This window comes from Plectropomus leopardus, chromosome 17 (genome assembly GCF_008729295.1).
Source record: "Plectropomus leopardus isolate mb chromosome 17, YSFRI_Pleo_2.0, whole genome shotgun sequence".
Lineage (NCBI taxonomy): Eukaryota > Metazoa > Chordata > Actinopteri > Perciformes > Serranidae > Plectropomus > Plectropomus leopardus.
This window is the reverse complement of record NC_056479.1, coordinates 20,867,817-20,893,614: the sequence shown is the minus strand read 5'-3', so window position 1 is coordinate 20,893,614 and position 25,798 is coordinate 20,867,817. Positions and strand designations below refer to the sequence as shown.

The 25,798-nt window shown below is 41.8% G+C and overlaps 1 protein-coding gene across 2 annotated transcripts in view; it reads right to left on the bottom strand.

The window, feature by feature from the left end:
- Window positions 1-21,737, bottom strand: part of LOC121956290 (neuronal-specific septin-3-like) — a 95,425-nt gene extending 73,688 nt beyond the window's left edge. The window contains exons 1-2 of one of the 2 annotated variants that reach the window (XM_042504429.1): window positions 21,429-21,737; window positions 10,327-10,389 (exon numbers count right to left, since the gene is read on the bottom strand). In XM_042504429.1, the coding sequence (XP_042360363.1) occupies window positions 10,327-10,389; window positions 21,429-21,450 (85 nt within the window). In that variant the 5' untranslated portion in view covers window positions 21,451-21,737. Of the gene's footprint in view, window positions 1-6,741; window positions 6,835-10,326; window positions 10,390-21,428 lie in introns of those variants that run through there. The other variant, XM_042504433.1, reaches the window with a different exon arrangement.
- Window positions 21,738-25,798: the final 4,061 nt, after the last annotated feature.

The following is a 25,798-nucleotide window of genomic DNA, read 5'->3' as shown; positions in this document are numbered from 1 at the left end:
AAATAATCGACGTAGCTACTGTAACATAACCCACTGGTTTGTGGGCTCCTGATTTGAGTTCTGCATGTCGCCGTCTTGTTTTTTGGGGGTTCAGAAGTGACCATATTTGGTTGAGAGGCCGACGCTGTGGAGGAGCGAGGGACGGATTTGACAAAGAAGCAGGGAACACTATCAGCAGACAGCCTGTAAATCAAAGTGGCCAGCTCTTAATTATGCATAACTTGAAGTATTAATAAAACATAAACGGGTGAGTTATTGAAAAAAATGAAATAAATATAAAAAATACTCCATACAGTTGTCTAAAGGGGGAAATTAACTATAGAGACCAAAATTATTTCCTGTACTAGACTGTAAACATGTTTCTATTTTGAAATTGGACATTTTAACATAGGAGTTGAGGGGACTGACTGGCTGCAGTCAGCCTCTAGTGGCCATACAAAGAACTGCAGTGTTTGGAACTGTGGGCTTGAGAGTCTGCAGCTTGGTTTTGACAATAGTGTGTAACAGTTGTTTAAAAAACGGTAACTAATGTCAGTAAATAATGACTCTCTCAGGGCCCCAGGCGTCCTGTACATTAGTGTATTGTAATGTACTGAATAGGCAGCTGCTGGTGTTATGTTGCACTGCAGCATACACATGAAGAGAGACAGGGACAGCCGCCTGCTGCTTAAAGACACCCAGACCACCACCACGCTGAAGTGGGTCCTCCCAAGAGCTGAAAAATGAGAGGAGCAGAGTGGGAGGAGGAGAGGACAACTTCTATAAACAGATGCTGGGTCGGCAAGGCAGTTGTTATGGCGATGCCAGGGCAACAGCAGGTTGTGGAGATTGATCTGCGCATGCACAAACACACAGAGACAAAGACACCAACAGGTCCACACACCTCAGTACTGGTGTGCATCCTCTCCTAGGGTCAGGCCTGTGCTGGTGGACGGACGTCCTGCCGATCTCAGGAATCTGAGATCTCCAAGAGATGATTTCATGGTAACCAAATCTGAACTGGGCAGTGGGATGCAAGGAAACACCTGGACTATTTTATTCATGACTACAGCAAAGTCAACTTCCAACTTTTAGAAAAACAAGATTCTGATTCACTGTCAAAATCTACCTATATCTGCCTAAATTGATTTAATAAATCAGATTTACTCACAAGTTATGTAGCAGATTAAAAAGGGCGAAACATCAAGGAAAAACTTCAAAAATTTCAACTTGAAACCAGTCAAAGTGAAGTTGCAGTTTGCGTCCATGTCTGTCCACATATAGCCATGACAGGAGACAAAGCTTCAAAGACAGATGTTCCTGCATAGAAGCTAAATATTACAGACAGTTTCAAGATGGGCAACCAAGATTAGTGTCACCAATTCAGTATCTGACCAAATATTCCCCCCTTCTGTTCCTGAGTTACGGGGCTGAGCAGAAAACTGTTTTTGCAGAATATTATGATGTCACATTAAAGTTGATCTTTGACCCTTTGCATATAAAATGGCATCACTTCATGACTTAATCCTAAGAGACATTTGTGTGAAATATTGTCATAGTATCGTTATGTGAGCTCTTGAGTTATGACCAAATACATGTTTTATGAGTATCAAACTCTAATCAGTTCATCCATGAGTTCAAGTGGACATTTGTGGCAATTTGCTCTCTTGAGTTCACAATAATGGGAGGGACAGACAACCCGAAAACATAATGCCTCTGGCCATGACTATCATTGATGCAGAGTCATAAAAGCAGGTTTTCAGGAGTTGATTTAGGCGGCATGGTGGAGTAGTGGTTAGAGCTGTCACAAGAGGGTTATGGCTTAAAACCGGGCTTTGGTCCCTTCTGTGTGGAGTTTGCATGTTCTCCCCCTTTATTTAGGATTTTTTTGTCTTTTGTCTTTATCGTATAGGACAGCGTCAGCATGAAAGCTGTTGTATAAATGACAAGTGGTTACAGAGAATGGAAAACAATGGAAGGAGGTGATTTCAAAACCTGAATTGATGTAAAGGTCTTATTAAAAATATATGTTATCATGAAGAAAATAAACAATTTAGTGACATTATATCTGTTACAGGAAATCTAAGTATAACCAGCACATGCTGGTCTTATAGTGTGAATAACGATCCATGTTTCATTTCAGGTTGTGTCAGGTTTAGACAGTCAGTGTTATTTTAAACATGACCAATATCAGCTACAGAGGAAACCTCAGCTTCCTGCTGAGTTCATCCTAAAACAACAAATGCTTTGTTGGCCTCGATGCAGACGACTCACCCATGAGTCAGGCTGTGCATGTCAGCCATCTGGAAAAAGCTAAAATCTGCGTTGGTGAGTGCGTGTATTGCTTGCATTGATCGCATGTGTTCATTTGTACGTGTGTATATTTTGGATGTGACTGGCTAGTTACGGCAGCTCTGTTTACATGGCAACCCCCATAATATGCAGCTTTACCTGGCTCGGGATTTCAGGAGGGAGAGGGGAGAGAAGATGGACTAGACAAGGAGGGGAAAGGTGTGCCAGTTCTCTGCAGGCAGAGAGGGAACGATGGAGAGAAGTGACAGTGAACCTCAAAGGCGTTAATGGAAACTAGAAAGCAGGAAGATTCAGGAAGGAAAGAGAGAAAAAAGAAGGATACAGAAGGAGAGCAGCGTTAGCATGACTAATGGAATCAGCAGCACTGGCAGTGTAAACATAACCAGAAGACTGCCTGGCTTTCAGTACAGTGCAGCACTGTACTCTCAGCTAAACGTGGGAATGAAAGGGAGAGCGCTGCAGAGAGGATCGCTGACTGTCCAGTATGTTCAAAAATGTTTGAAAACAAAAGAAAGGATTTGCAAAGCTGAAGCTGAACAATGCATATAAATACTGTGGTTACTAGCACAACGCACGAGTCTGCATTATTTGGTGTATTGTAAATGTCGTAAAGATTTGGGGCAGTGGGTCAGACAGTGTTTAGTGATGGGCAAAAAGGAATGAATCTTTTGAACTCTTTTTAGCGTCCGGTTCAACCTGTCAAATGTCGGAGAGCTTATAAATCCATGACTTTTTCCACTGATCATTGTTCAGTGACATTTCTGTAACATCGTATTACGCTCAAGTTGCATACTAGTGGGATGCTGAATCAAATGCATTAAAATGAATATTTCATCTTTATTAATTATACATGATGACTGGAAATCCACTGAAGAGAAGTTTTGTGGGGTGGGCATCACTAAAAGTCTGACATGCATGAACTATAACGAAGTGTCACTAAGAAAATGACACCATATTCTGCAAAAAGGATCAATGGTTCCATACATTAACACGTCAGTATTACCAACACACTCGCATATGAAAACCCCCTCGTGTGGCCCCAGAGCCCACATGTTGAAGTAGCTTCGCCCAAAGTATATGCACAGCTGTAGTGACAGCAGCTGCCCTTAACCAAATGTTAAACAGCAGCACCCGGCCAGGCACTGCTAACTTTAATCAAATACAGCACCTGTTGGAAACATGGCTCCATTGCACTGCAGTGCAAACGCACGCACACACACACGCTGGCATACCCCCTGTGTGTGTGTGTGTGAGTGTGTGTGTGTGTGTGTGTGTGCGTGTGTGTGTGTGTGTGTGAGTGTATCGACTGTCTGCATACGTGCTGCTGCCTGCATGTGTGTGTGTGTGTTCCCTCACGCATGGGATGGCTTGGTAAATAGAGAGAGCAGCTGTCCTCCATCACAGATGACTCTCAACAGGCCTCTCTCTCTCTCTCTCTCTCTCCCTCTCTCTTCCTCGCTCTCTCTCTCTCTCTCTCTCTCTCACACCTCTGCTCCATCTCTCCACCACCGGGTAATAACACTGTTTAGTACGTCAACAAGCCAGCATTGTTGATCGCCATCCTCACTGCACTGACATATTGTTCTGCTCAACACGCTGCCATGGCAACTCCCCTAACAACACCAATCGGTCAGACAGGATGGCCACAATTTCCTTTAATAAAACTTCTCTGTAAACCCATGATGAGTGATACATTTAAAATAAGCAACACTGAAAACACTCAAAACAACACTTGTTGTCTTGTGAGTGTTCACAGCTGAGATAGGGACATAAAGAGTATTCTTGACTTACTCAACTCTGCAACTCCACCTGGTGGCAGAGGCGTATAAAACATATCAAACAGATTTTTCAGCATAGATTCAAGTTGACATCTTCCACTGAATTCATTAAAAGCTTCAAGGCTGCTCTATAAGTCATGAGCTGACTGTGGCTGTGCCGCACAGACTTTCCTCAAACATCATCAGATGACCGCGCTGTGACTGGAATGAATGGGACTCGTCAGCCTCTTTCTGCTCCATTCTCAGCCTCTGTGTGGCTGATGGACAGTTTCCGTTGAGAGCGTCGTCACTGTTGATTCATGTGGGAAGAAAACACAGGAAACAAAGGGGGCCTTGCACATCAGCATCAAGAGCAGAGTGGGAGGAACATTAGCAAGAAGTGAAGTGAATTGATTTGGTCGAGGGAGATGAGAGGGACTCATGATACATGACCAGATAGTGACACCACAAGTGGCTGATGCCTCACACACTCACACATAGAGCACACAGCCACAGGTGTGGACCCAAGTCACATGACATGGACTCTACTCTAAGTCACACAATTGATGTATTTACACTTGAGTGGACTTGAAAAAAAACCAAAGATTTACAACTTGACCTTAACTGAAAATGTCTTGTGACTTCACTTGGACTTGAGTCTTTCAACTTGAAAATATCTGATTCCTTTCACCCACAAGCCCCAAAACTAAAAAGTATGTTGCAGAGTTGTCTCACCTTTAAGCTGCCAAGTGAGGTAGTACTAGATTAAAAAAGCAGGTAGCAGAAGTTAGTGGCTTACTAACAGGAGAAGAACAGCAGCTGCAAATATCCACAAATTGGGAAAACAATGAGATTCAGTAGCTCCTTACCCTCCGTGCAGACAATGAAATCAGCTTCAATATAACAGGGATGGTAAATCATTGTAATTGCCATGTTATTATTTATAAAGCCCTGCTGACATGTAGGTTATATGTCACACTAGCAGCTGTTGCTGTGTGTTATATGTCACACCCATAATGCCTCTTTTGCTTCCACGATGCTGGCATGCTGTCTAAAATCATACACTGGAGTGGCATGATGTTAACATCATTTAAAAATGCAAAGGCACCGTAAAGACGAAACTTAGTAGCAGCATATAGCACAATTTCTGGGGAAAAACGGCTATGGTTGGCTAATGTTATAGCTTACCTGCTGAGAAACTTTTTTTTTAAAAAACTTGTTTTAACAAATAAATACAAATCTTAAAAACCATCCATGATTTTTGTAAATTTGATATATTATTCCTCTATTGCAAAAATGGCATGATATTTGGCAAGAGTGCATTATAAATTGTTTTGGATTCGAAATGCAAAGTTTAGGACTTGAGTGCAAACACTTAAGACTTACTTGTAATTTGCAAAACAACAACTTGGTCCCACCTCTGATACCTCCCTATATGTGTACATACACGCACTAGCATCACACTGACCCAAAAGTACACAAACACACACAAACACACACACACACGCATATACAAGCACACTAGAGAATAAGAATGCATAAATACTCCTGCGAACATTCACTTAAGAAACAGAAACATACACAAAGTATGTCCTGCTGAAGCTGTTACAGCTCCCTGGAGGAAGCACCTGGAGACAAGGGGCCGCAACGAGAAAGAGCGAGCGAGAAGGGAGGGCGATACCTCCATCACACTCTTGTCAATGACCTCACCTACATCCAGATTTCACACACCGTGTAGGTGCTACAAGCTATGCTAGGTCACAAACCATACACACACATGCTGCCGCAGCCACTTCACCATTTCCACCTTTTTTTTCATGCCAACGAGCTTTTTAACAACACACTAACGGCCATAAAAATACCATTAAGAAGCAGACAGCTCTGCCTCGCAAATAACTTAAGCATCATGTACAACACACACACATACTGGTTCAATGTGCATTTTGTTTACAGCATCCAACTGGGAAAACATTGTCAGATGGACAGTTTAAGGATTTTTATGTGCCAGTTTAGTCTAATATAGTGGACTGAAGCAAAGCTTTCTCTCTCCTGTTGGCTAAAGGAGGGACTGACTGATGGCCGACTCGGGATCAGAGCCACAAGGGACAAGAGTAGTACTGTTCAAACAGAGCTCTTTCCTGTTTTCACACCAAAGAAGAATGGGAGAATGCAGATGCAGAACAAAAAAAGAAATGTCTAAGAACGAAGTGGTCTTTGTGTCACTACAGCACAGATTCAGCCATTTACAACATTTTTCTTCTCTTGTCTTGTGAAAATGTAAATAAGAGACAAGCAGACGGGAATGGAAAAGAAGTGGCGACTGAGCGACAACCTGTTAAGACAAAAACATTTAAGTGGAAACAATGGGACAGAGAGGGGGTGGACATGCTGGGTACAAACAGTGACAGAAAAAAAAGCCTGCAAACACAACAGATAAAGACAGATAAACCCAAAACAAGGTCCGCTGAGCTGCTGCTACACAAACCGCTGCACAGCTTCCAGCTCCAAACCCCAAAGAAAACATGCAGTCAGCAAACAGGACAGAATGAGAGAGTGGAAAATACCATAGAGGGGAAAATAGAGGCAGGCTCTTACAGAATAGACACCCGATCACAGCAAAAAAACACTGATTGAAGAACCATTAACTTCACTTTCCATTCAGAACAGAGAGTTTCCGGAGAGTTTGTCTTACCTGAGAATTTGTCCCCCTCCATAACCAGATCACTCCCTCCACAGCCACATGTAGTGTCTGCTCTTTGACTCCACTCTCTCTCTCTCTCTCTCTCTCTCTCCCTCTCTGTCTTTTTTTGGACTTCCCTTTCTCTCTCCCTCCCTCCCTCTGTTCCTCTTCCTCCTCTTCTTACTCTCTCTTTCCTTTCGGGCTCTCTGTTCTCCCTCCCTCTCTCCCAGTTTGATTCCTTCAGTGTGTCTTGCTAATGAATTCAGAATTACGACATCCCCATGTGCTTATCATATGTTGCATTCTCTCTCCCTCTTTCCCTCTTTTTTTCTGATGAGACCAAAAGACTGAAGCAGCATTGTATCTTGAAAATAGAAACCATTAGCTCCGCCATGTGACATGGACAGGCTCCTTACAGACTAAAATAACTCGCTGGACTTGCAAACTCATCCGTCAGCTTGCTTATAATGTTCCTTGTGTGTGTGTGTGTGTGTGTGTGTGTGTGTGTGTGTGTGAGAGAGAGAGAGGAGGGGGTGCACATAGCCTTGATTCATTTGATACGAGCAAAAATCTGGTCGAGCTGAAGTGATGGACATTCACTGATCTAGATCTAGACTTTCTCATGATGAGAGCTCTGCTTTTGCAAATGTGTGCAAGGATGACAGCCTGTGGAAATAATACTGACATGCAAAAACAATACAGGAGGGAAAGTGTGTGTGTGTGTGTGGAGGGAGGGGGGGGCTGTTAAGGTTAATACAGGAGAGGCAGAGTGAGGAAAACTGATGGCAAGAGTAAATATTTAATACAGAGAAGAAAGTATTTGTGTTTTGTGAAGATATGTGAAACCTTAGCTTTCGCTCTGAAATTTTGCTTGGTGTGTACACCCATGTCTGCGTTCAGGAAACTCAGATGACCTCCAACCTTTGGCATGTCCCTCAGACTACGCCAGGGGTCAGAGGTCACATGGCAAGCGTCTGAGCGCTGATAGAGAGATCAAACACACTCAGACATGTCAGTTTGACGTCTGACATCACTGCAGTGCCCTCGCGTATTGCATGCTGACCTGTGTGGACAATGTACTTGTCATGTTAGCATTTAGTGTGTGTTTTTCTCTTTCATATGTCTGTATCTAGTGATATCTTTTTTTTCATTTAAAGTGCATTGTATGGCCAGAATTGTAGTTTGAAATAATAAAAGAAAATAAGAAGTAACAGTTTTGACTTAATGTTATAGTCGTTTATGAATTGTGTCTCAGGGACATCCACTCTGTCCAAGGCTGTTTGGGGGAATACTATGATATTTTAGGTGGGGTTTTTTTGGGAAAACTGCAAAAATAGTTGCAATGTTGTGACAGATTTTGAGCCCATTAATATTTCCATTAGAATTAGAATCTATTTGCTGTCATTTGAAGAAATAAATAAAAATTGTGTAAAAAAAAAAAAACAACTTGAAACAAGCGGATGTTATTTCATCTTGTGGACATGCACACCTCTGACTGTGATCAGCACTTATAGTGTGTGTCCAGTACAGCAGGATCTGCTGACTGCCAGATGGGAATTAACTACACACAGATAGACCTGTGTGTGTTGTGTCATGAGTTGATGTTACATTAAAGCATCCTCCCAAACACCCGCCTTCCTGCTCGTTAATCTGCCCTGTTGGCAGATGTTTTGCATGGGGCATCTCCCTCCAAATACTAATGCACACACACACACACACACACACACACACACACACACGAAATACAAAAACACACACATGCCCTGTGGTGACTGCATCAACGCCAGGGAGGTCTGCTGACAAGCAGGGCCTTATCCTCGCCCTTAAGCACTTCCCAACAACCTGTGTGTGTGTGTGTGTGTGTGTATGTGTGTGTGTGTGTGTGTGTGTGTGTGTGTGTGTGTGTGTGTGTATCTGCGTATGCATACACTTATCTATGTTCCTGTCTGTCGGCTTTCGTTTGTGTGACTCTGCTTGCTTCATCACTTTGGTTCACAGACAGTAAAAGAAAGCAGCTCAAGAACTCAAGAAGCTGAAAAAATACACTTATGGATGTTGTGTAATGTCAGTATTATAATGTTTCCTCACACTTTAAGCAGTTTCCGAAAACAAAAAACGTCCCTGCCCAAAATGCACGCACCCAAATTTTTGTATTTGAGGTCAAATTTATTTCACAGCTGTCTCTACAGTCCAGACTGGCATTTAAACTATTTTTGGATGCTCACTCAAATTTAACAATCAGATTCCTCTTGTGTTCTCAGAACATTTATGACCCTCGTGGTGCTGTCCTCATTTGCTCCCAAAACCTTTTGTGCTTGCTTATTTTTTTATATTTAATGACCTCCAGATACTCATCTTGTGTGGACACACAAACTCAGAAACACACAAAACCACCACGCATGGTCAGAATGTGTCTGCTGTCTCATCGTCTGTCAGCTGTCAGAGGGAAGAATACACATCCTGGGGCCCCGTTTCACAAAAGCAATTTGCGAGCAGACACAGATCACAAACGGTGATCTTCATGAATTTTACTTGAACGTGTCAAAGAGAGGAAATGATCTCATGTTGCAAGTCGCAGCTTGCATGTTGCAAAGTATGGGTCGCTGAACGACACATGACCCTTCACATGGCGAGAGTGTGCCTTCACATACAGCCCACAATCTGTGTGTGCATGATTCAGTCCGCCTGCTCTCTTCTCTGTCCCTCCTCTGTATGTGCTGATGCTGCAGAAGGCGTTTGCTCTTCCCACTGGTAGGAGATGCCTCAGTGGTGAGCCACAGCCACAACTTTAGCCTGCATGCGAACACTGTGTACGAACTACATGCAAAAACACACACTAAATCTGCTAATTACTTGCAGTTCGTGGAACATTTCTTTTCAAGTTGCTCATTACCTCTTATCCTATGTTTTTGTAAGATATTGCACCAATTGTCAGGGTTCAAAAGTTAAATATTGTGAAAGGCATTTGAAAGCTGCACAAAAAAGGTGATCTCCAGGTTTCCAATGGTTAATCATGTTATCCTGTTAGGTCTTATGTTCTAGTGGACAGCAACATCAACAAAAACAAAAACAAAAAACCCAAATTCTCCAATTTTCCAACAATACAAAGGAATTTATTTAAAATTTCCTCTGAAAAGATAGATAAGATAAGAAAGAAACACACATTTCTGCACGCACAGACATGCAGACATGAACACAGTCACTCAGACATCAGCATTCGTGCACCAAGACACAAATACCTTCTGTTCCTCGCAGGGTACTCTGACATCCCTCTGCCTCTATAACTCTTTATCACTGCGTCTGTGATCTGCTGTTTACCTGCTGTTATCAGCTGTTATCTGAACAGGAAACAGTACCTGCTCTGCCCTCAGTGTTAACAAACTCTTCTGCTGAGGGTCAATGACAGTGACTTACATAATACTTGACAGGTTAAGAGAGTGATTGAATGGACTAGTTCTGGATGTAGGATAGATACATGGACGTGGATCCATCAGTGGACAGTCCTTCTGATATGCATCAGATGTATGTTTGTACTGCTGGTGCTGAATGCGTGGATGAAAGGATAAATGGACAGATAGATGGATGCAGTCTACTTACTGGGACTGGTGATGCCAGACGCCTCTCTTTCCGTTCTCCTTGTCCGGGCACTGGCTGATCTGGCTGGTAAGGGGGGACAAAGACAGGGAGACAAATGACTAAAATCTCCTGTAAAGTCAAAAAAAAAAACCCAAAACAGTGTGTTCTCATTCCCAGAAAACTTCACTTTTTTTTGTTTGTTTTTGTTAATCCTGTGTGTGTCCTTTTCTTTCATTCTGTGCCACATCTCTAAATGTTTTGGTTTTTGCTGGTCCGTGAGAGCAGCGCAGACAAAACTCATTCTGATTTATTTGACTCGTGATGTGGATAATTGATCATTTGATCTGGTCAAGGCTGACACAATCGACAGATGAGAGGAGAAGCAGAGTGCAGAGTAGGTGAAAGCAAACTTTGCTCTGAAGGTGACGACAGTATGCTTGGCGCTCTGAGACTGTGGTGCAATGAATAACCGCAGGGAACATATAGTATTTCTATACTGTTAAATGATATTAAGACTTACAGAGGACCAGCCTGAGAGGCAGGTTTGGTTTTTGACTGTGCCATAAACAAGATTGTTTTAGCAAACACTCTGGACTTCACAGTACAACAAAACATGTAGCACCAAGTGGAAAACAGTTACTTCAGATTCTCCTTGAGGCCAAATAATCTACAGTTGTCATGTGGAAAAACAAAGTCAGACAATATTTAAAAGATCGCTGTTATTGCTTCACTGCCCAGAAACTGACATTTGGTCACTTAAGGAAAGACAGATATATTTCTAAGTTTCATTTGTGGTCTGTTTGTATTTTTAAAACTGTGCGGTGTGGAAGTAACTCAGACCAAACATGCAAGTGGGACAAAATGCATGAAACAGAACTGCAAACACTGAGCCATCATTTGAACATAAATAAAGAAAAAACGCCCTGATGAAGAACCCTTAAATATCAGAATAAGGCTTTGTCAGGTGGTTATTATCACATAAAAACTCATAATTAGGGTTAGGGTTAGGGTTATTTACAACTTACAGGGCAATACTGATCTTAGGTATCGTACGAAAAGTGCCCGTTTAACTTCTAGTATCTGCTCACCTCGCTTCGAACCTTGAATGAGGTGATCCCAAAAAAAGAACCATGAACTATCCACAACTTTTGCAAATGGAAAAATGAAAAAGAGCCAGTGGAGTTGAGTCAAACCATGTCGCACTATGCAGAAGAAACGCAGCGTGATGAACTGAGCTACCTGCTGCTGTTACAGCGACACAAGTCCGGGTCCAGTTAAATATTTTTTTTCAAACACAAAATGGTCTACATTCTTTTTCATGCTCATCTATCAGCACCAACAGTCAGGTCCTATATGATACAGATTTAGTGTTCAGAGGCATGCCTTTTCCTCTCGGCTCACAGTCTGCTCTCTTTGGTGGAATGTTGCGGGTAATCTCTCATTGATTGACTCTGGTGTGTGTGTGTGTGTGTGTGTGTGTGTGTGTGTGTGTGTTCAATTCTGCTGAATCACCAGCCGCTGCATAAGGGGAGGATGAGCCAAACAAGGACACAACTGTTGTTTTATGTTCAGACGGGTGATTCAGCTCCATCATATTGTGTGGTGTTTCTGTCTGCTAACTGAAATATTTCTGCAATTATTGGATGGATTTCATAAAATTTTGTACAGACATTTGTAGCCCACTCACACTTAACCCCTTGGTGATCCCCTTGACTTCTCCTCTAGCGCCACCATGAGGTTCACATTCAGTTTTGTGTTCCTGGGACAGGTGATGGCATGATAACAATGCTGAGTCTCTTTCACATCAACCACACATTCGCTCTTTTCTTCTCTCCACTTCCCCTGTCGCCCCTGCATCGACCCAGTCAGTGCTGTTTAAATGAGGTAAATTCATCCGGTGGCTGGCTGGTGACTCAGTCATCCCGTCCTGTTTTTAAGTTATTAGAAGTACTTCCTACCGCAAATCAGTGTATGACATGGCATTCATTTTCTGCCAATAATGCCAGCAAACACGGTGGTTTTCTGCCTGTGCTGTCACTGGTTTCAACACAAAGGCAGCTGGTTCGAGTGATAGGGAGTGAATGTGCTGCTGTTTCACTGGAAGACATGAGTAAAGCTTCTGTAACGTGTCTCTTTGAGTGCGTGTATGTATGTGTGCGTGTGTGTGTGTGAGAGAGAGAGTTAGAGAGTGAGAGAGCTTGAGGTTGTTAACTTTTTGAGGGAGATAAGGAAATTAAGGAAACTACTGTAAAAGATGATGAAATGTTCCTCTGCTCTTGTTGGTTTTTCTGTTAAAAAAATCCCAGTATTTGCCACACATTCATTTATGTGTTGCAGGCCACCACAAATACATTTTTAGAGTTAGACTGTTAATCAGGAGCAATACTGGAACATATATGCCATTGTTTTTTTGTAGCGTACTTGGAGCAGAAACGGTGCAGCAGAACGTCAGGCGCGTTTAAAGTGAAACTTAACCATTCAAACAGCTGCATCTCTCATCTATCGATCTGATCTGATCAGCTGTGAATGGATTGTAGGATCAATTATCCACCCCACAAGTGAAAAACTGCTGCAGAGGAAAAAAATAACTCATGGAGAGCTCCGCCTGCTGTGATGACAAGAAATAATAATAATAATAATGGCCCGTTATGGGAAATGGTGAGAATGTTTGAGCTTGTGTAAAACAGGTTGAGATTAGTTTTCAAACAACTTTGCAGCAAATAAAACATATTTAACTGTATCAGGCTGCATCTGACAACTTCTGACTGAGACTTTTAGAGATGAAAGATGCCTTTTACTCTAAAGTAATGTGTAGAGCATCATAAAATATCTCAAAGCAAAGTAGCTATGACTACAAATTTAACTGTTTCACAGAGTGCATTAATCTATAATTGGCATAAATGTCAGTAACAGAGCAGCTTCTGGCATCATTGTGGATTCAGAGAGGAAGCATTTAATTCATTTTTTTGTACTTTTCACTAACTGGGTGTTCAGGCTGTCGCAGGTGCAAACAGTCGACCCTTTTTTCTGCTTTCAGTGCAAATCTTTAATCTGCCGTGAGCCATGTGATAACACCATCAGTCTGTAATGCGAGTGTGTACACATCTGCATGTGTTTTAGAGCTTTGGAAACAAATAAAAGCCAGCCAAATCTTTTTTAGCCTTGCAGCCAAAAAGCATGCCCATACCTATTTACTGTTTTAGCTTGGAATACAGCTTGAGAGAGGTGAGGTGAACGTACACACACACACACACTTACAACACAGTGCTTGAAACAGAACGTTTACTATTGAAACAAAGTACTGCGCCACAGAAGCCGTAAAAACACCACAAAGTTGTGTTGATAAGGTGATATTTGGCATTGAGGTGATATAATCCAACGCTGCCAGTCGCTGTGCGGTTTAAAGCGAGGGCAAAGTACTGACAGACATAAAGCGAGCAAATATGCATTAGCCAATCGCAGCGAGCTTAAACACAAACTGAAGGAGTGACACCTGAAAAGTTAAACTGTGTGTTGGCATTAAAGCGTGTATGTGTGTGTGGCTGAGCTCACCTGCTCAGTCTTGTCTGGGCCTACAAACACACACACACACACAAACACACACACAGACACACACAAACACAGAGAGTACATATCGCTGCTTGAACAAGTTCCATAAAAATCAGCCGACACTATGATCCATGTCTTTTTCCCCTCGAGCGGATTTGTAATCTTCTGAGGTCATATTTGCCGTATGACACTGCTATGTACAATAGAGGTTGTTACACGCACATGATACATGAAAAGAATGAAACTAGTGTTTAAAAAACCTGTTTTAAGCGGTACTGTTAGTCATTTTGTGGACCAAAGTAAATGCATTGCTGCCTGTGTTATATACTATAATGCTCAACTGATTGATGTCAGTTGCACTGCTTTGTGTGTGTGCACGTCTGTGTGTGTGAAACATGACCGGTCAAGTGCACGGCTATGCTTGGACAAACATGTCAAGTGATTAGTTATTGGTCTCAGATGACTAGAGAAGGTAAACAGAGGGCAGAGGGTGCAGCACTTTAACACACTTGAAACACAAGAGCTATCACACACACGCATGACTGAAGGCCTGCAAACACACACACATTCAGGGGAGGAGTGACTTACAAAACATGCACTATAGTGCACAACTACCTGAGATTTTTGTGTTTGCAAAAGGAGGTCACGTCATGTCTTATTTGAGTAGGAGGTGAAGGATCTTTTACCTGCCTTCTTTGCATCTCCGCCCCCTTTTACCTCCACATAAAATGGCGTTAAATTCAGGTGGATGCATTGGTCTAGAATGAGCTGACATGGAAAATATTCTGGTTTATTAAATGTTTGCTGTCAGTCAGTCTGGTGAAGACAGTCCGTCCGCCTGCTTTCCTCTCAGCTCCCTAGAGCTGCTGCTAACAAACAGCTGCATCTGTAGACTGAGACGCTGAATGCAGGTCAGAGTCTGTGTGGATTTAAAAAAACTATCTCCGTGGCGAGGATAGTAACACTACAGGTCACATTCTGCAACAAAATATGAAGTCATGTGCGACACTGCAAAATTCTTATGGTGTGCAATTTGACAGAAAGTGGAGAACGTCAGGTTTTTCATTCAAAAATGTGTATTTCTATTTAGCTTCATTTAGAAATAACTCATGTAACAACAGCTAAGGGTGCTCTAACTATGAAAATCAAATATCTCAATTTTTGTTTCGTCAAAATCACAATGTGAAAATATCACTGCTTAATTCCCTCCCTCCTCAATCTGTCTGCTCACCCATCTGTTCATTTGTGTTTTTATGGCCCTCATTACACATGTTAAGAGTACGCTGCAAACGCACCGTTTCACAACTCTGCCTGTGAAAGAGGCGGGAGTGGACGGACGGGCAGAGAGAAAGAGAATGAGTAAAAAAAAAAAGAAGGAAAGCAAGACAGACTGAATGGCTAGATAGACATTTGTCAAGATTGTTTTCACAGCCCAGATAACACCTTCACCTGGATGCATACTTAATGAGTAAGGGCCGCAACCAACACACACACATACACACACAAACCGACTCACATGCGGTCACACATAGCGGAGGAAAGACATTGGCCGTGACCCTGAACTGCACTCCTCCCAAATGAATAGCTGTTGTTCTGGCGCCAAAGGTATGAACTGACAACACCTTTTCCTACCTCTGCACTTTCAACACGAACCTATTCCTCACTCACCGCGCTCATTGAAAACCAACACAGCTTTGACAAACACACAGTCACCTTTTTGTACTCCTCGCAACGCAAACACAAGCCCAAATCATGTAATATAAAAGTGTTTTTAAACCCGGCTGAGACAGGATACCGCGGCAGTCTATAAAACAATACTGGTGTGGAAGATAAGGATCGGCTTCCTTCTTGCGAGGCTGTTAAAACCTACGGAGTCAGTTAAATAGTCCATAGAGCTTTATGGCTCGAAACTCCCCCAGGAAACATGTAGTTAGTGTATGTCATAGGTGAGCGACTGAGGGAGTGAGCGGATGTGTGTATGTGCATGTTGAGAAATGTGAGAGAGGATAAACAAATGTCATGCTGACTCTTTACTTAACACTGAAGCAACAAGCACAGTATGATGCATATGTTTGTACATAGTGCGTGTGCATGTCATGATCTAAATTGTAGACATGCACCAATTGCGAATTTTCTTGGCCAATGCTGATTTCCAATATTTTACAAGTCTGTCCAACTGATTCCAATTTTGGCAGATTCCGATTTCTTTCTTTTACTTGAATTAACAGCACAGAGTGGGATTTTTGTAACTTTTGTAAATTTTTGTAACTTTAAAGCCACTGGACACTTGGCTCGAAATAGTAAAAATGCATATATGATCTCAAAGACAATTGTTTCATTAAGCATCTATCAAAATCTACGTGAAAATTATTGTTCAGATATATTAGAAAACCTCATTCTGAAACAGCTCATTTGGTTGCTAAAACCATTTCTGACAGCTTCTTTCAGCTAGAGTTTTATTTTTATTTTATTTTTTAATTTTGATTTTTATTTTCCTTTCTATCACATCTGCAAAATATTTTCTGCCTCAGAAGAAACTATAAAATCCATTAAATGGATCCAACTTGATGGGAGAGCTAACTAGTAAACTAGATAAGACCACCCAAATCTGGTTCGCCCAGTAGCTGGTAGGGCGGGCGCCCCATGAGGCTGTGTCCTCACCGCAGCAGCCGTGCGTTCGATTCCAGCCTCGGCCCTTTCCTGCATGTAATCCCCACTTTCTCTCCACCTTTCTTGCTATGTCTGTCCTGTCTCAAATGAAGGCAAAAGCCCAAAAATAAAAATAAATAATAAATAAATTAAAAAAGACCACACGAATCTGTGTTTTTATTTAACTGTACTTCCTAGAATATGGCACTAATTGTTCATTTTCCACTCACTTACAAGAAACTGTTAGCATTAGCCTTGCATGCGACACTTATCAACCCTGATTTATCCAGATTTGGGTGGTTTGCCCAAGTCTGCTAGTTACTGTCTGTGTTGCTGTGCATGTATATTTGATCGGCACAGGATCGATTACATCTGAGACTGGCCTGCCCCTCACTGGTCATCAAGCAGAAAACTGTCTGATTCTGGTCACCAGATGATCAATAAGTGAATCTTCTGAATTGTATGTTTATTGGCTTTAATAAAGTTGATCAAACTGAAACTGAAAATAAAGCATAATCAGTTGAGTCTAGCCAAAACAAATAATATGCGTCCCACTCCTCGATACGATGAGTGATTACCTTGGACGCTACTTTCCTTTCAGTGTGGAGTTTGTATGCTGCCAACAACAAAACTCACACGCACTTAATACACATATTATCTTGCTTCTTCTCTGCTCCAGAACGCTCTCTGAACAGATATAAATCAATAACGCTTTAACTGTTTGCAATAAAATATCCATTCATGTCATGACAGGACAAGGCTGCTCCTGCCAAATAGAGGAGTTACTATCTTTAGTGTGGGCTCTGGCTCTTTGGCCTACTAAAGTGAAGCAATTTCCACATCTTCTTATGGACTTTTTCCTTCAAGATTAGTGGTAAACTCTCTGTAATCAAGTCTAGAAGTGAATCAGAAGCCAGTATAATGAAGCTAAATTTAAGGTAATTTAAAAAGTTTATGGTATTTGTATTAATACAGCTAAAAATGGGAAAATAAATGCACTTTATCATTCTAGTACCAATGTCTATCTGTCAGTGCACATGTTCCACCACACATCAGAACCTCTCTGAGCCTGCCATTATCTTTTTACAGGCTCTCTCCTGGCCTCAGGCCTACAGTACAGGCAGTCTGTTGTATCAGTTGACACCCCCAGCAGCAGCAGCAGCAGCCAGCATCACAGAGCTGCATTCTTGGCTGCAGATAATAAACACACAGCAGAGTGGACACTTCAGAGCAGGCTCCACACGGCTGAGAGGGGAGGACCATACAAAGCAGAGACAAGACATAGACTGTAGGTCTCCTGCAATCAGGGGAACTCCACATTCCTGAGTATATCAGTGACAATGTGGTGCAAACACTACAGAGTATAGTGTTGTGCAAAGTGGAAATAATGGATGAATGCATTTAAGCTTGTACAGCTAGATAGGTTTGTGATTAATGCTGAAATATTTGTAAGACAAATGACCAAACTTCACTAAGCCACACCCCCTTAGTTACCTCTTACACCTGTTAATTTATACATACCAAATCTCAATTGTTTACAATAACTTCAGGGGGAAAAAAACTGTGCGATGTAACACTGAGCAATTTCACGTTTTTTAAGCCGTTCTAGTTTGGGATTTTAGATATAATGCCAGGATCGTGGAAGCTAACAAGGCTTGATGGGCTTGACATGCAACACAACAGCGTCTATATGACATATAACACACACATCGGCAGCGCTACATAAAACACAACAATGGCATTAACGAGACACGAACAATAATTTACCATCATGTTACATAACGACTGATCTCGTCCTCTGCTTTGAAAGTATAAGGAGCCTCCGGACATCATGGTTTTGCCAATTTGCAGACATATACTGTGACTGTTCTTCATCTGTGAGTTAGCTGCTAACTGAAAACAGCGTTTCTTTTTAAACACACCATCAAAATGTCACACCCGTCCCGCCCATTATCCTGTCTTGTCCCTTTCACATAAACACAGTTTCGATGCTCTTACGACCTTCCTTGCCGTCTCAACGGCAAGAAAACTCTACCCCACCATTCTGCGATTGTACTTTTTGAACAGCGAGGCAGCATAACGGTGCAATATTCCCGCCTTGAAGGCAGTGTAAAAGGGACAAGTGATTCAGTCTTTACAGGTTAATGCTAAAGGAGAAAAAGTAACAGCTACTTTTACTGATATAATAGAAAACATACACACATTTTGGTGTTTTCTTTATCATCAATTTATTGCATCTCCAATCAGTCACTTAATTCTGCATCCTCACACTGTCTAGTTTCTGATGCTATTTTCAAAGTTACGTCCCACAGTCAAATCTGTAGCTCCATGACACAACCATTACAGATCACACTACATTACTGTATGTGCATGTCCACGTGTTCAAATACCTTATTAGTCCATTATTCACCAGCTTCTAGGAAGCCAAATTGAGGGTTAGACCATCCTCGGCATGCTCTGCTAGATGACAGGGCAAATATGTCTCAACACAGTTTATAGCTTGACTTTCATGTTACCATCTAACAATAGCTTTAGGCTCTGAATCAAAGCCTCGCTGCCTCTCCAGTATAAACAGGCTAAAAGCCGTAATGCAGCGCGGAGTGAGGCATTTGTCACACAGGTACGAGTAGTGGAATTAGGTGTGCATGTGTGTGTTTTGAGTAGCACATAAAAGCACATACCAGGAGGAGTGTACTTGGAAAATAATGACTCTGTGTGTGTGTTGGAGTGGGCTGTTATTCATACAGGTTACTCATTGATCCAGACGACTCAAGGGAGTGGTGTACAAGGCGGGGATCGACTCCATGAGCAGCTGCATGAGTGAATGCAGACACACACACATATACAACCTCCCTAAAAAACGGCATGTACACATTTCTATACATAAGTTCTAAAACTAAAACTCAGATGTGCCAGCAATCATTCTGTGTGTGTGTGTGTACGGGTGTTTGCGTACAAAACACACACATGCTGACACACACAGGCTGACCTTCCTCGCTTAAAGTCACCCCTCCACATCTCTGATGCTTGTCTAAACACCCCTACACGTTAGAGAGGACGGCCTTTCACAACACATCAGGCTGCACAAACACTTTGTTATTAGACAATTCTCCGAGCAGAGCTCTGACAAAGAATGTGACAGCTCCACACACAGCGCACCGCAGAGGGAGAACACACACACACACACAGGAGGAGGAGAGGTGGCATGACCCAACATGCACTTGGCTCCGATGGAAAACCGTCGGACGCTCAATCGCACAAAGACTCTGGGAAGAGGAGCCGGGAAAGCCGGCATTCCGCGGGAAAGCGTTGTGTACACTGGACTGAGTCAGAGCTTACAGGGTGAGGGACGGGGGAGGAGGGTAAGGAGGCGCAGAAGATAATGGAAGTAATATTGAGCAGTGCTGGAGAAAAAGGGGGACAAAAAGGAAGAATTGGAAGAGAATAACGAAAAAAGAGATAGAATTATGTCAGAAGTATCAGTCAGGACATAGACAGTAATGATGGACTGATTGTGTCTGAGGGGTCTTTGAGCAGAGCCCTGTCGCTGGATGAAAATGTTCACGTTATACGTTTCTGCAAAACACAAATACGTTACATTTTCAAGGTTCATACAGATCATATCACAGTTCTAGACTAACTTTTGTCAGGGGTTTGTGGATGGTGTTTCACTGAGACGAGACGCCTGCCAAGCTGCAGACGCAGGCCCCGAGGAAGCACGCCAGGTTTGAAGTCAATTTTCACTGTGGCCAAACATTTGAATTACAACTTCCAGCACTGTCGTGTGATGCTATGCGGCCCAAAAATACTTTTTCCCATAGACTTGCATATGGACAAAGATGTTTGTAAATCAGTGGATACATTTTTGAGAATCACAATCCCCAAGAATTGCATCCATTTGGTCAAATAACATTTTAAATGTGATTAAATGAAATTATCCCCATAATCCCTATTATTTGAGCTTCTGAACCTGGGTGTTTTAAGCCATAACATGATCTTTTCCTCGCCATAATAAAGAAACTTTTGTGCCTAAACCAAACCACATCATCAACACAACCTTACTGAAAAAAGAACATTTTCAATGTATCCGCTACAAAATAATAATGTAAAAAGCTAACATATACATGCAACATACAATACATTTTTTTCCAACCACTGGTTTCAGCATTTGACATTCCCTGCACAATCAGTAAAATCATAACATAGAGATCTTTGAAAACCTACAAGCTAACACCAAGTTATGATAACTTCCGCATCTTATGAGACTTAACAACCACAATCGGATCCAGACAGTCCCAGAATAAAGCTTGCAAAGATTTGTTGCATAAATCAAGTCACTCTTAGGGGTTTAGTGGGGAGGAGTGAATGAACTGCACCATAAAACTGCCAGTCAAAACAGATTTACAACCTAACTGTCTCACGATTTGAGTACACAGTCTGGCATTGTAATATTTGACCTTTTTTCTTTCTGCAAATGAATCCTGCACTCCATGTTTCCTATGTTTTAGTGTCACTCAGGACACAAGTCAAGCGGTGCACTGTACTTCCTTGTTATGTCCTTCAGGCCAAAGAAACATTTTGCCTGAAGTCTTTTGGAAGAATCAGCTCAGCTCTCTGTGCCACCTATCCGTCATGATGTCGTGTGTGTAGGGCTACAATCCGAGATGATCTTGGAGGAGGATTTAGAACCACACCCACAGATTCAGGAGTGGAGCTTTTTTATGTTACAAAGGTTAAATTAAACAAAAGAGAAATTAGAAATGTCCACGTGTGGAAAGCAGTATTGCTGTTAAACATTCACCAAGAATTACGTCAATCATTTCTCTCCCTCTCTGTTCCTCGCCCCTCTGTCACACGGGCACACATGCACGCGCACACCACAACTCTTATATCTTCAGAAACACACGTTTGAACAACACACTTACCTGGATATGAATATTTCTTCATGATTTTAGCTGTTTCCCCCGCTTGGTGATGTCTAAATTTGCAAATCTCAACAGCTGATGACTCGCTCCGGTTTCTCAGTTTTTGTCAACGGGACGTTTGCATCCGTAACTTTTCCAGGTTGTTTCTTTTCGCGCGCTCCTCTCTTCCCACTGCCACTCCTGCACGCTCAGCTTTTCCAGACGCACCTGGGTGCAGGTAAATTTACTTCTTATCGAACTTCCTGGACTTAATCCCGTATTAATTCCCACCGCGAGCCACTTGGGAGACAGTCTGCTGGGAATGGATACAATCACACCTGCGCTCCTGACGCATGCCCAGTCCAGGAGCGGGAGTGGTTTAACTGTAACTGTGGGGGCTTTGCATGAATCAGAGGTGGAATAAAGGCGTTTAAATAATAGCTGCTGTGGGTTTGTGGTTTGAGAAGAAGTCTGAAGCACATTAATAAATTGCACAGCTCAGTAATCCTTAAATTAAGCGGGCATGTGAGTGATATATATATCATCTAACAGATTATAAAACATGTTTTAAAAATAGATACATTAAAAAAATGCCCCCCTCTCATTATGTGTGTGCTTATAATTTCTAAAGGAGCTCATGCCATCGCCCACACACCACCACAGTTGTATAATGTGGGTCATTTGTGTGTGTTTGTGTGTGGGGCAATGTGTTTGTAGTATAAACTTTGTGGTTGGATGGAGCCAAGTGTTGAGCGATAGCCCACATGTATACAAATATTCAGCTGTGCCCACGGCCTTTAACCTCTTTTAGATTCCACACGTCAAACTGTGGTAACCTGCTTCTTGTTCATAAGACCTGGATTCACATCCTGCCACACACAGCTGCAGTGGAGACAGTGGAGACCTCCTGTGGCTGCTGCCTGGTCCTGTCCTCTGCCTCTCAGCAGCAGTTTGTGCTCAGCAGCTCAACAACAGCTTTGACACAGCAGATGTCTTTCTTATCTAGCATGTTAGGTTGTGTCTAACATCCCAACTTTTTTTGGGGTGTTATCCATGGGTATAGATTTACTTAACCATGCATGCATTCAAATTTAAAGGCCCAGTGTGTAGGATTCAGGGGGGTATATTATCAGAAACGGAATATGACATTCATAACTATGTTTTCAATGGCATAGAATCACCTTGAACTAAGATTTATTGTGTTTTTGTTACCTTAGAATAAGCAGCTTTTTATCTTGGACTCTATATGTCGACATCGTGACATCAACCATTGGTTTAAAGACTGCTGATTTGAAGCCTTGTGTTCACATTTCAGCTTCACTATCTTGTTTTGTTTTTTTTTTTTTTGAGCTGGAAGTGATCAAGAGTGTGAAACTGCAGAGGAGCGATGGTTGGATCTTACTCAGACTGTAGTGATGCCTCACAGACTCCACCATGTTGTTTCTACAGTAGCTTAGAAAGGCCAAACCAAACACTTGCTCGCTCTAGATAGGTCCTGTTTTTGTGTCAGTCACCACACACTTTGGCAAATGGCACAAGTTTCAGTTGGTTGCAGTCTGCAACCTTACCACTAGAAGCCACTAAATCCTGCACACTTACCAACTTCATGAGTGCATTACTCATTTGGTGCATAGAAGAGCTGATTTGTGTTTTACAAAAGGGAAATCACCATAGCAGTTCTGGGATTGTCCAATCTCACTAAAACTACGCTTTGAAATCACTCTGTGGGGAAAAAAAACCTGTTTTTCAGAGAGTGCTTGTCAGTAGCTTCATTAACTAAGAAAACAGAACTTGTTGATGAGTTACACAATGTCAATCTAAAAGATAAACATCAACAGTGACAGCTGTGGGTGGACCTGCAAGCTGTTTGTCCCAGAAAAACATATAAAAGGCTAAGTCAGATAGTAACATCAGGTAACTGTATGAGTGCATGCAATGTTAATCAGATTCACCCAACAAAAACCTACTGTCAATGATTCTGTGGTTGTTAAGCTGTGTACAGACACTAGTTCAAAAAAGCAAAACTCATGTTACTTGTGCTGAACAACAGCAACCAACAAGAAACAACCAAGGAAAATCTTAAATGATAAAATGAAGCATACAAGTGAAAAACAATCAGTCAATAAAGTGACTCAATAATGCCAGCTATGAAACTATCCACCCAAAGCTTTGTAACATCAGTCTCCATAAGCTTCTGGTCATACCACACCAAATAGGCAGCAGCAGCAAAACCTGTGCGTATGAAATGAAGTTAAAGTGGGTTTTACTGCTTTACCTATAACTTTTAATTTGTAAAAGAAAGAATGTGTTTCTCCTACTTTTAAACATCACTAACTCTTCTCAAATGTGTCTTCGCAAGGGAAGTGACAAAGAATCAAGTGAGTCACCTCGCTTCTCAGAAACTAGATGAATCTGCATGTTGTGCACGAACCAGAGATGGGCTGAGCTTTTTTTTCTCGCTATGAAAGTTTGACGCAACTCTGTTATGCTGACTTTAAGACCACTGAATCAATACAAAAGAATAATCTCAAAAGCCCTTCTCAGAGGCCTCCACCCACACAACTCAAGTATTGAATGGCTGCATAGCAAAAGAAAAAGTAAAAAGAAACATGTATCTGAATAAGAAAATTAGAGTGATATCTTGCCATATTGTGTGGTTTCTTAAACTTAAAACCATGCTTAATCAGTGTCCTTTGAATCCTCTAATGCTTCAAATGTGGCGTGCTCTAGATCACAACATCAGCATGACCTCCTGCTTGCCAGCGGCAGCCAGAGACCTCATTAGGCCTTTAGCAGGAATGGGATGATATCCCATAACTGCTGATTCAGAGGCTCTCTGTTTTCCAGATGTATCAAACAGTGGTAACTGCAAGAAGCAGCCACATGACTCCAAGCTCTCATCTCGCAATGCAGGATTATTAAATTATCTAAGTATTGCTGAGAAAAACCCCGAAACCACCAAAAATCTGAGAAATTCTGAAGAAGAGGTGTTCGAACTTTTACTCACTACAATTATCAGAAAACTTAATTGTCTTGCAGTGTAACACAAGTCCTCAGCTGCTGTTATTGTTCACAGTTAATATTGTTTTTGTGTTAAAGGTTAACTTTTGTATTTTTCAAACTGGACCCTTTTTCTACATGTTTTTGTATGAAACCACTCTGGGCGTATCGTGCCATCAGTGTATGTCAACTGAAAGTGCTTGTTTTTGCCACTGACAGGCTCAGATAAGATTAAATAAGAGGATTGACAATGTCATGAAACTGATCCCTAGAGAGAGATAGACATTGTTGTTAAAGAGTTATATCATTTTTGTTTGACCAGAAACAGCCCTGAAATTGCATTTAGCAAACTCACCAGACTCAATGTAAGTAAACAGTAATTTTATCATTGTAAAACATAATTCATTCAAAGTCAACAGAAACAAAATTCAACTCATAAAAACTGTCTTGGTTTGTGCGTCCACTGTCCCGACAATCACCACAAACCCTTTATTGATCCAGTTAGATGTGAAAATATGCTGGCTCGATACATGCTAAAATCACTGTTTTTTTATAATGAAGTCTGGTGGTTTGGGTGTAAGTGATATTGTGCTGTTTCTGGTCAACTAAAAAGGATCTTACTCTTTAACAAACATGTCTATCCCTCTAGGATCCTTTTCATGTTGTCAGAGACTTAAAATAACTATCTGAGCCAGTCAGTGGTGTAAACAAGCGCTTGTAGTAGATTTAAATTGATGGTGTGAGCATGCCCCAAGTGCTTACATTGTAGCCTGCACCGTCAGTGCTGGTTTGATCAATACTGGACAAATTTATAAAATCGTGGTTACTTAGACGCAAAACATGGAAAAATAGGGTCCAAACTCACCCATTCAAATGTGAAAATAAGTCTATTCCCTGCAGCCTCTCTCTGCTGTTGCCAGTTTTTTTTAAATCTTTTTTCTCGCCCTGTAGGTATTTGCATTTCCTAGTATGGTCAAGGAATAACCTGCCCTACTGGCCAGCACTCGTCGCCTTTGTTTGTCGAATTGGATAGGTTTGAGCAAGAGGAGTGAGATCATTCCTTCGCCATCCTAGAAAACGCAAATTAGCATTCTGCCATGTTATCCCCACCGCTCGCAGTAACAATACTCTCAGCTCAGGATTAGGGGCACGTGCTGTGTACTTCATTGCCTCAATACAGCATCTCCATATCAGTTTAATAAAGAGCAGAGTGACTGTGTTTTTGACAATGTTAAAAATAATATCTTTGGGATTTCAAAACATTCTGGTATACCATGATACACTGATACTGCCCAAGCCTACCGCAGAATTATTCCAATTGCACTCGCAGTTGCTGATGAAAATTCAAAATTCCTCCACAAAGTCATCCCCAAGAAATAACAAAATTCTCT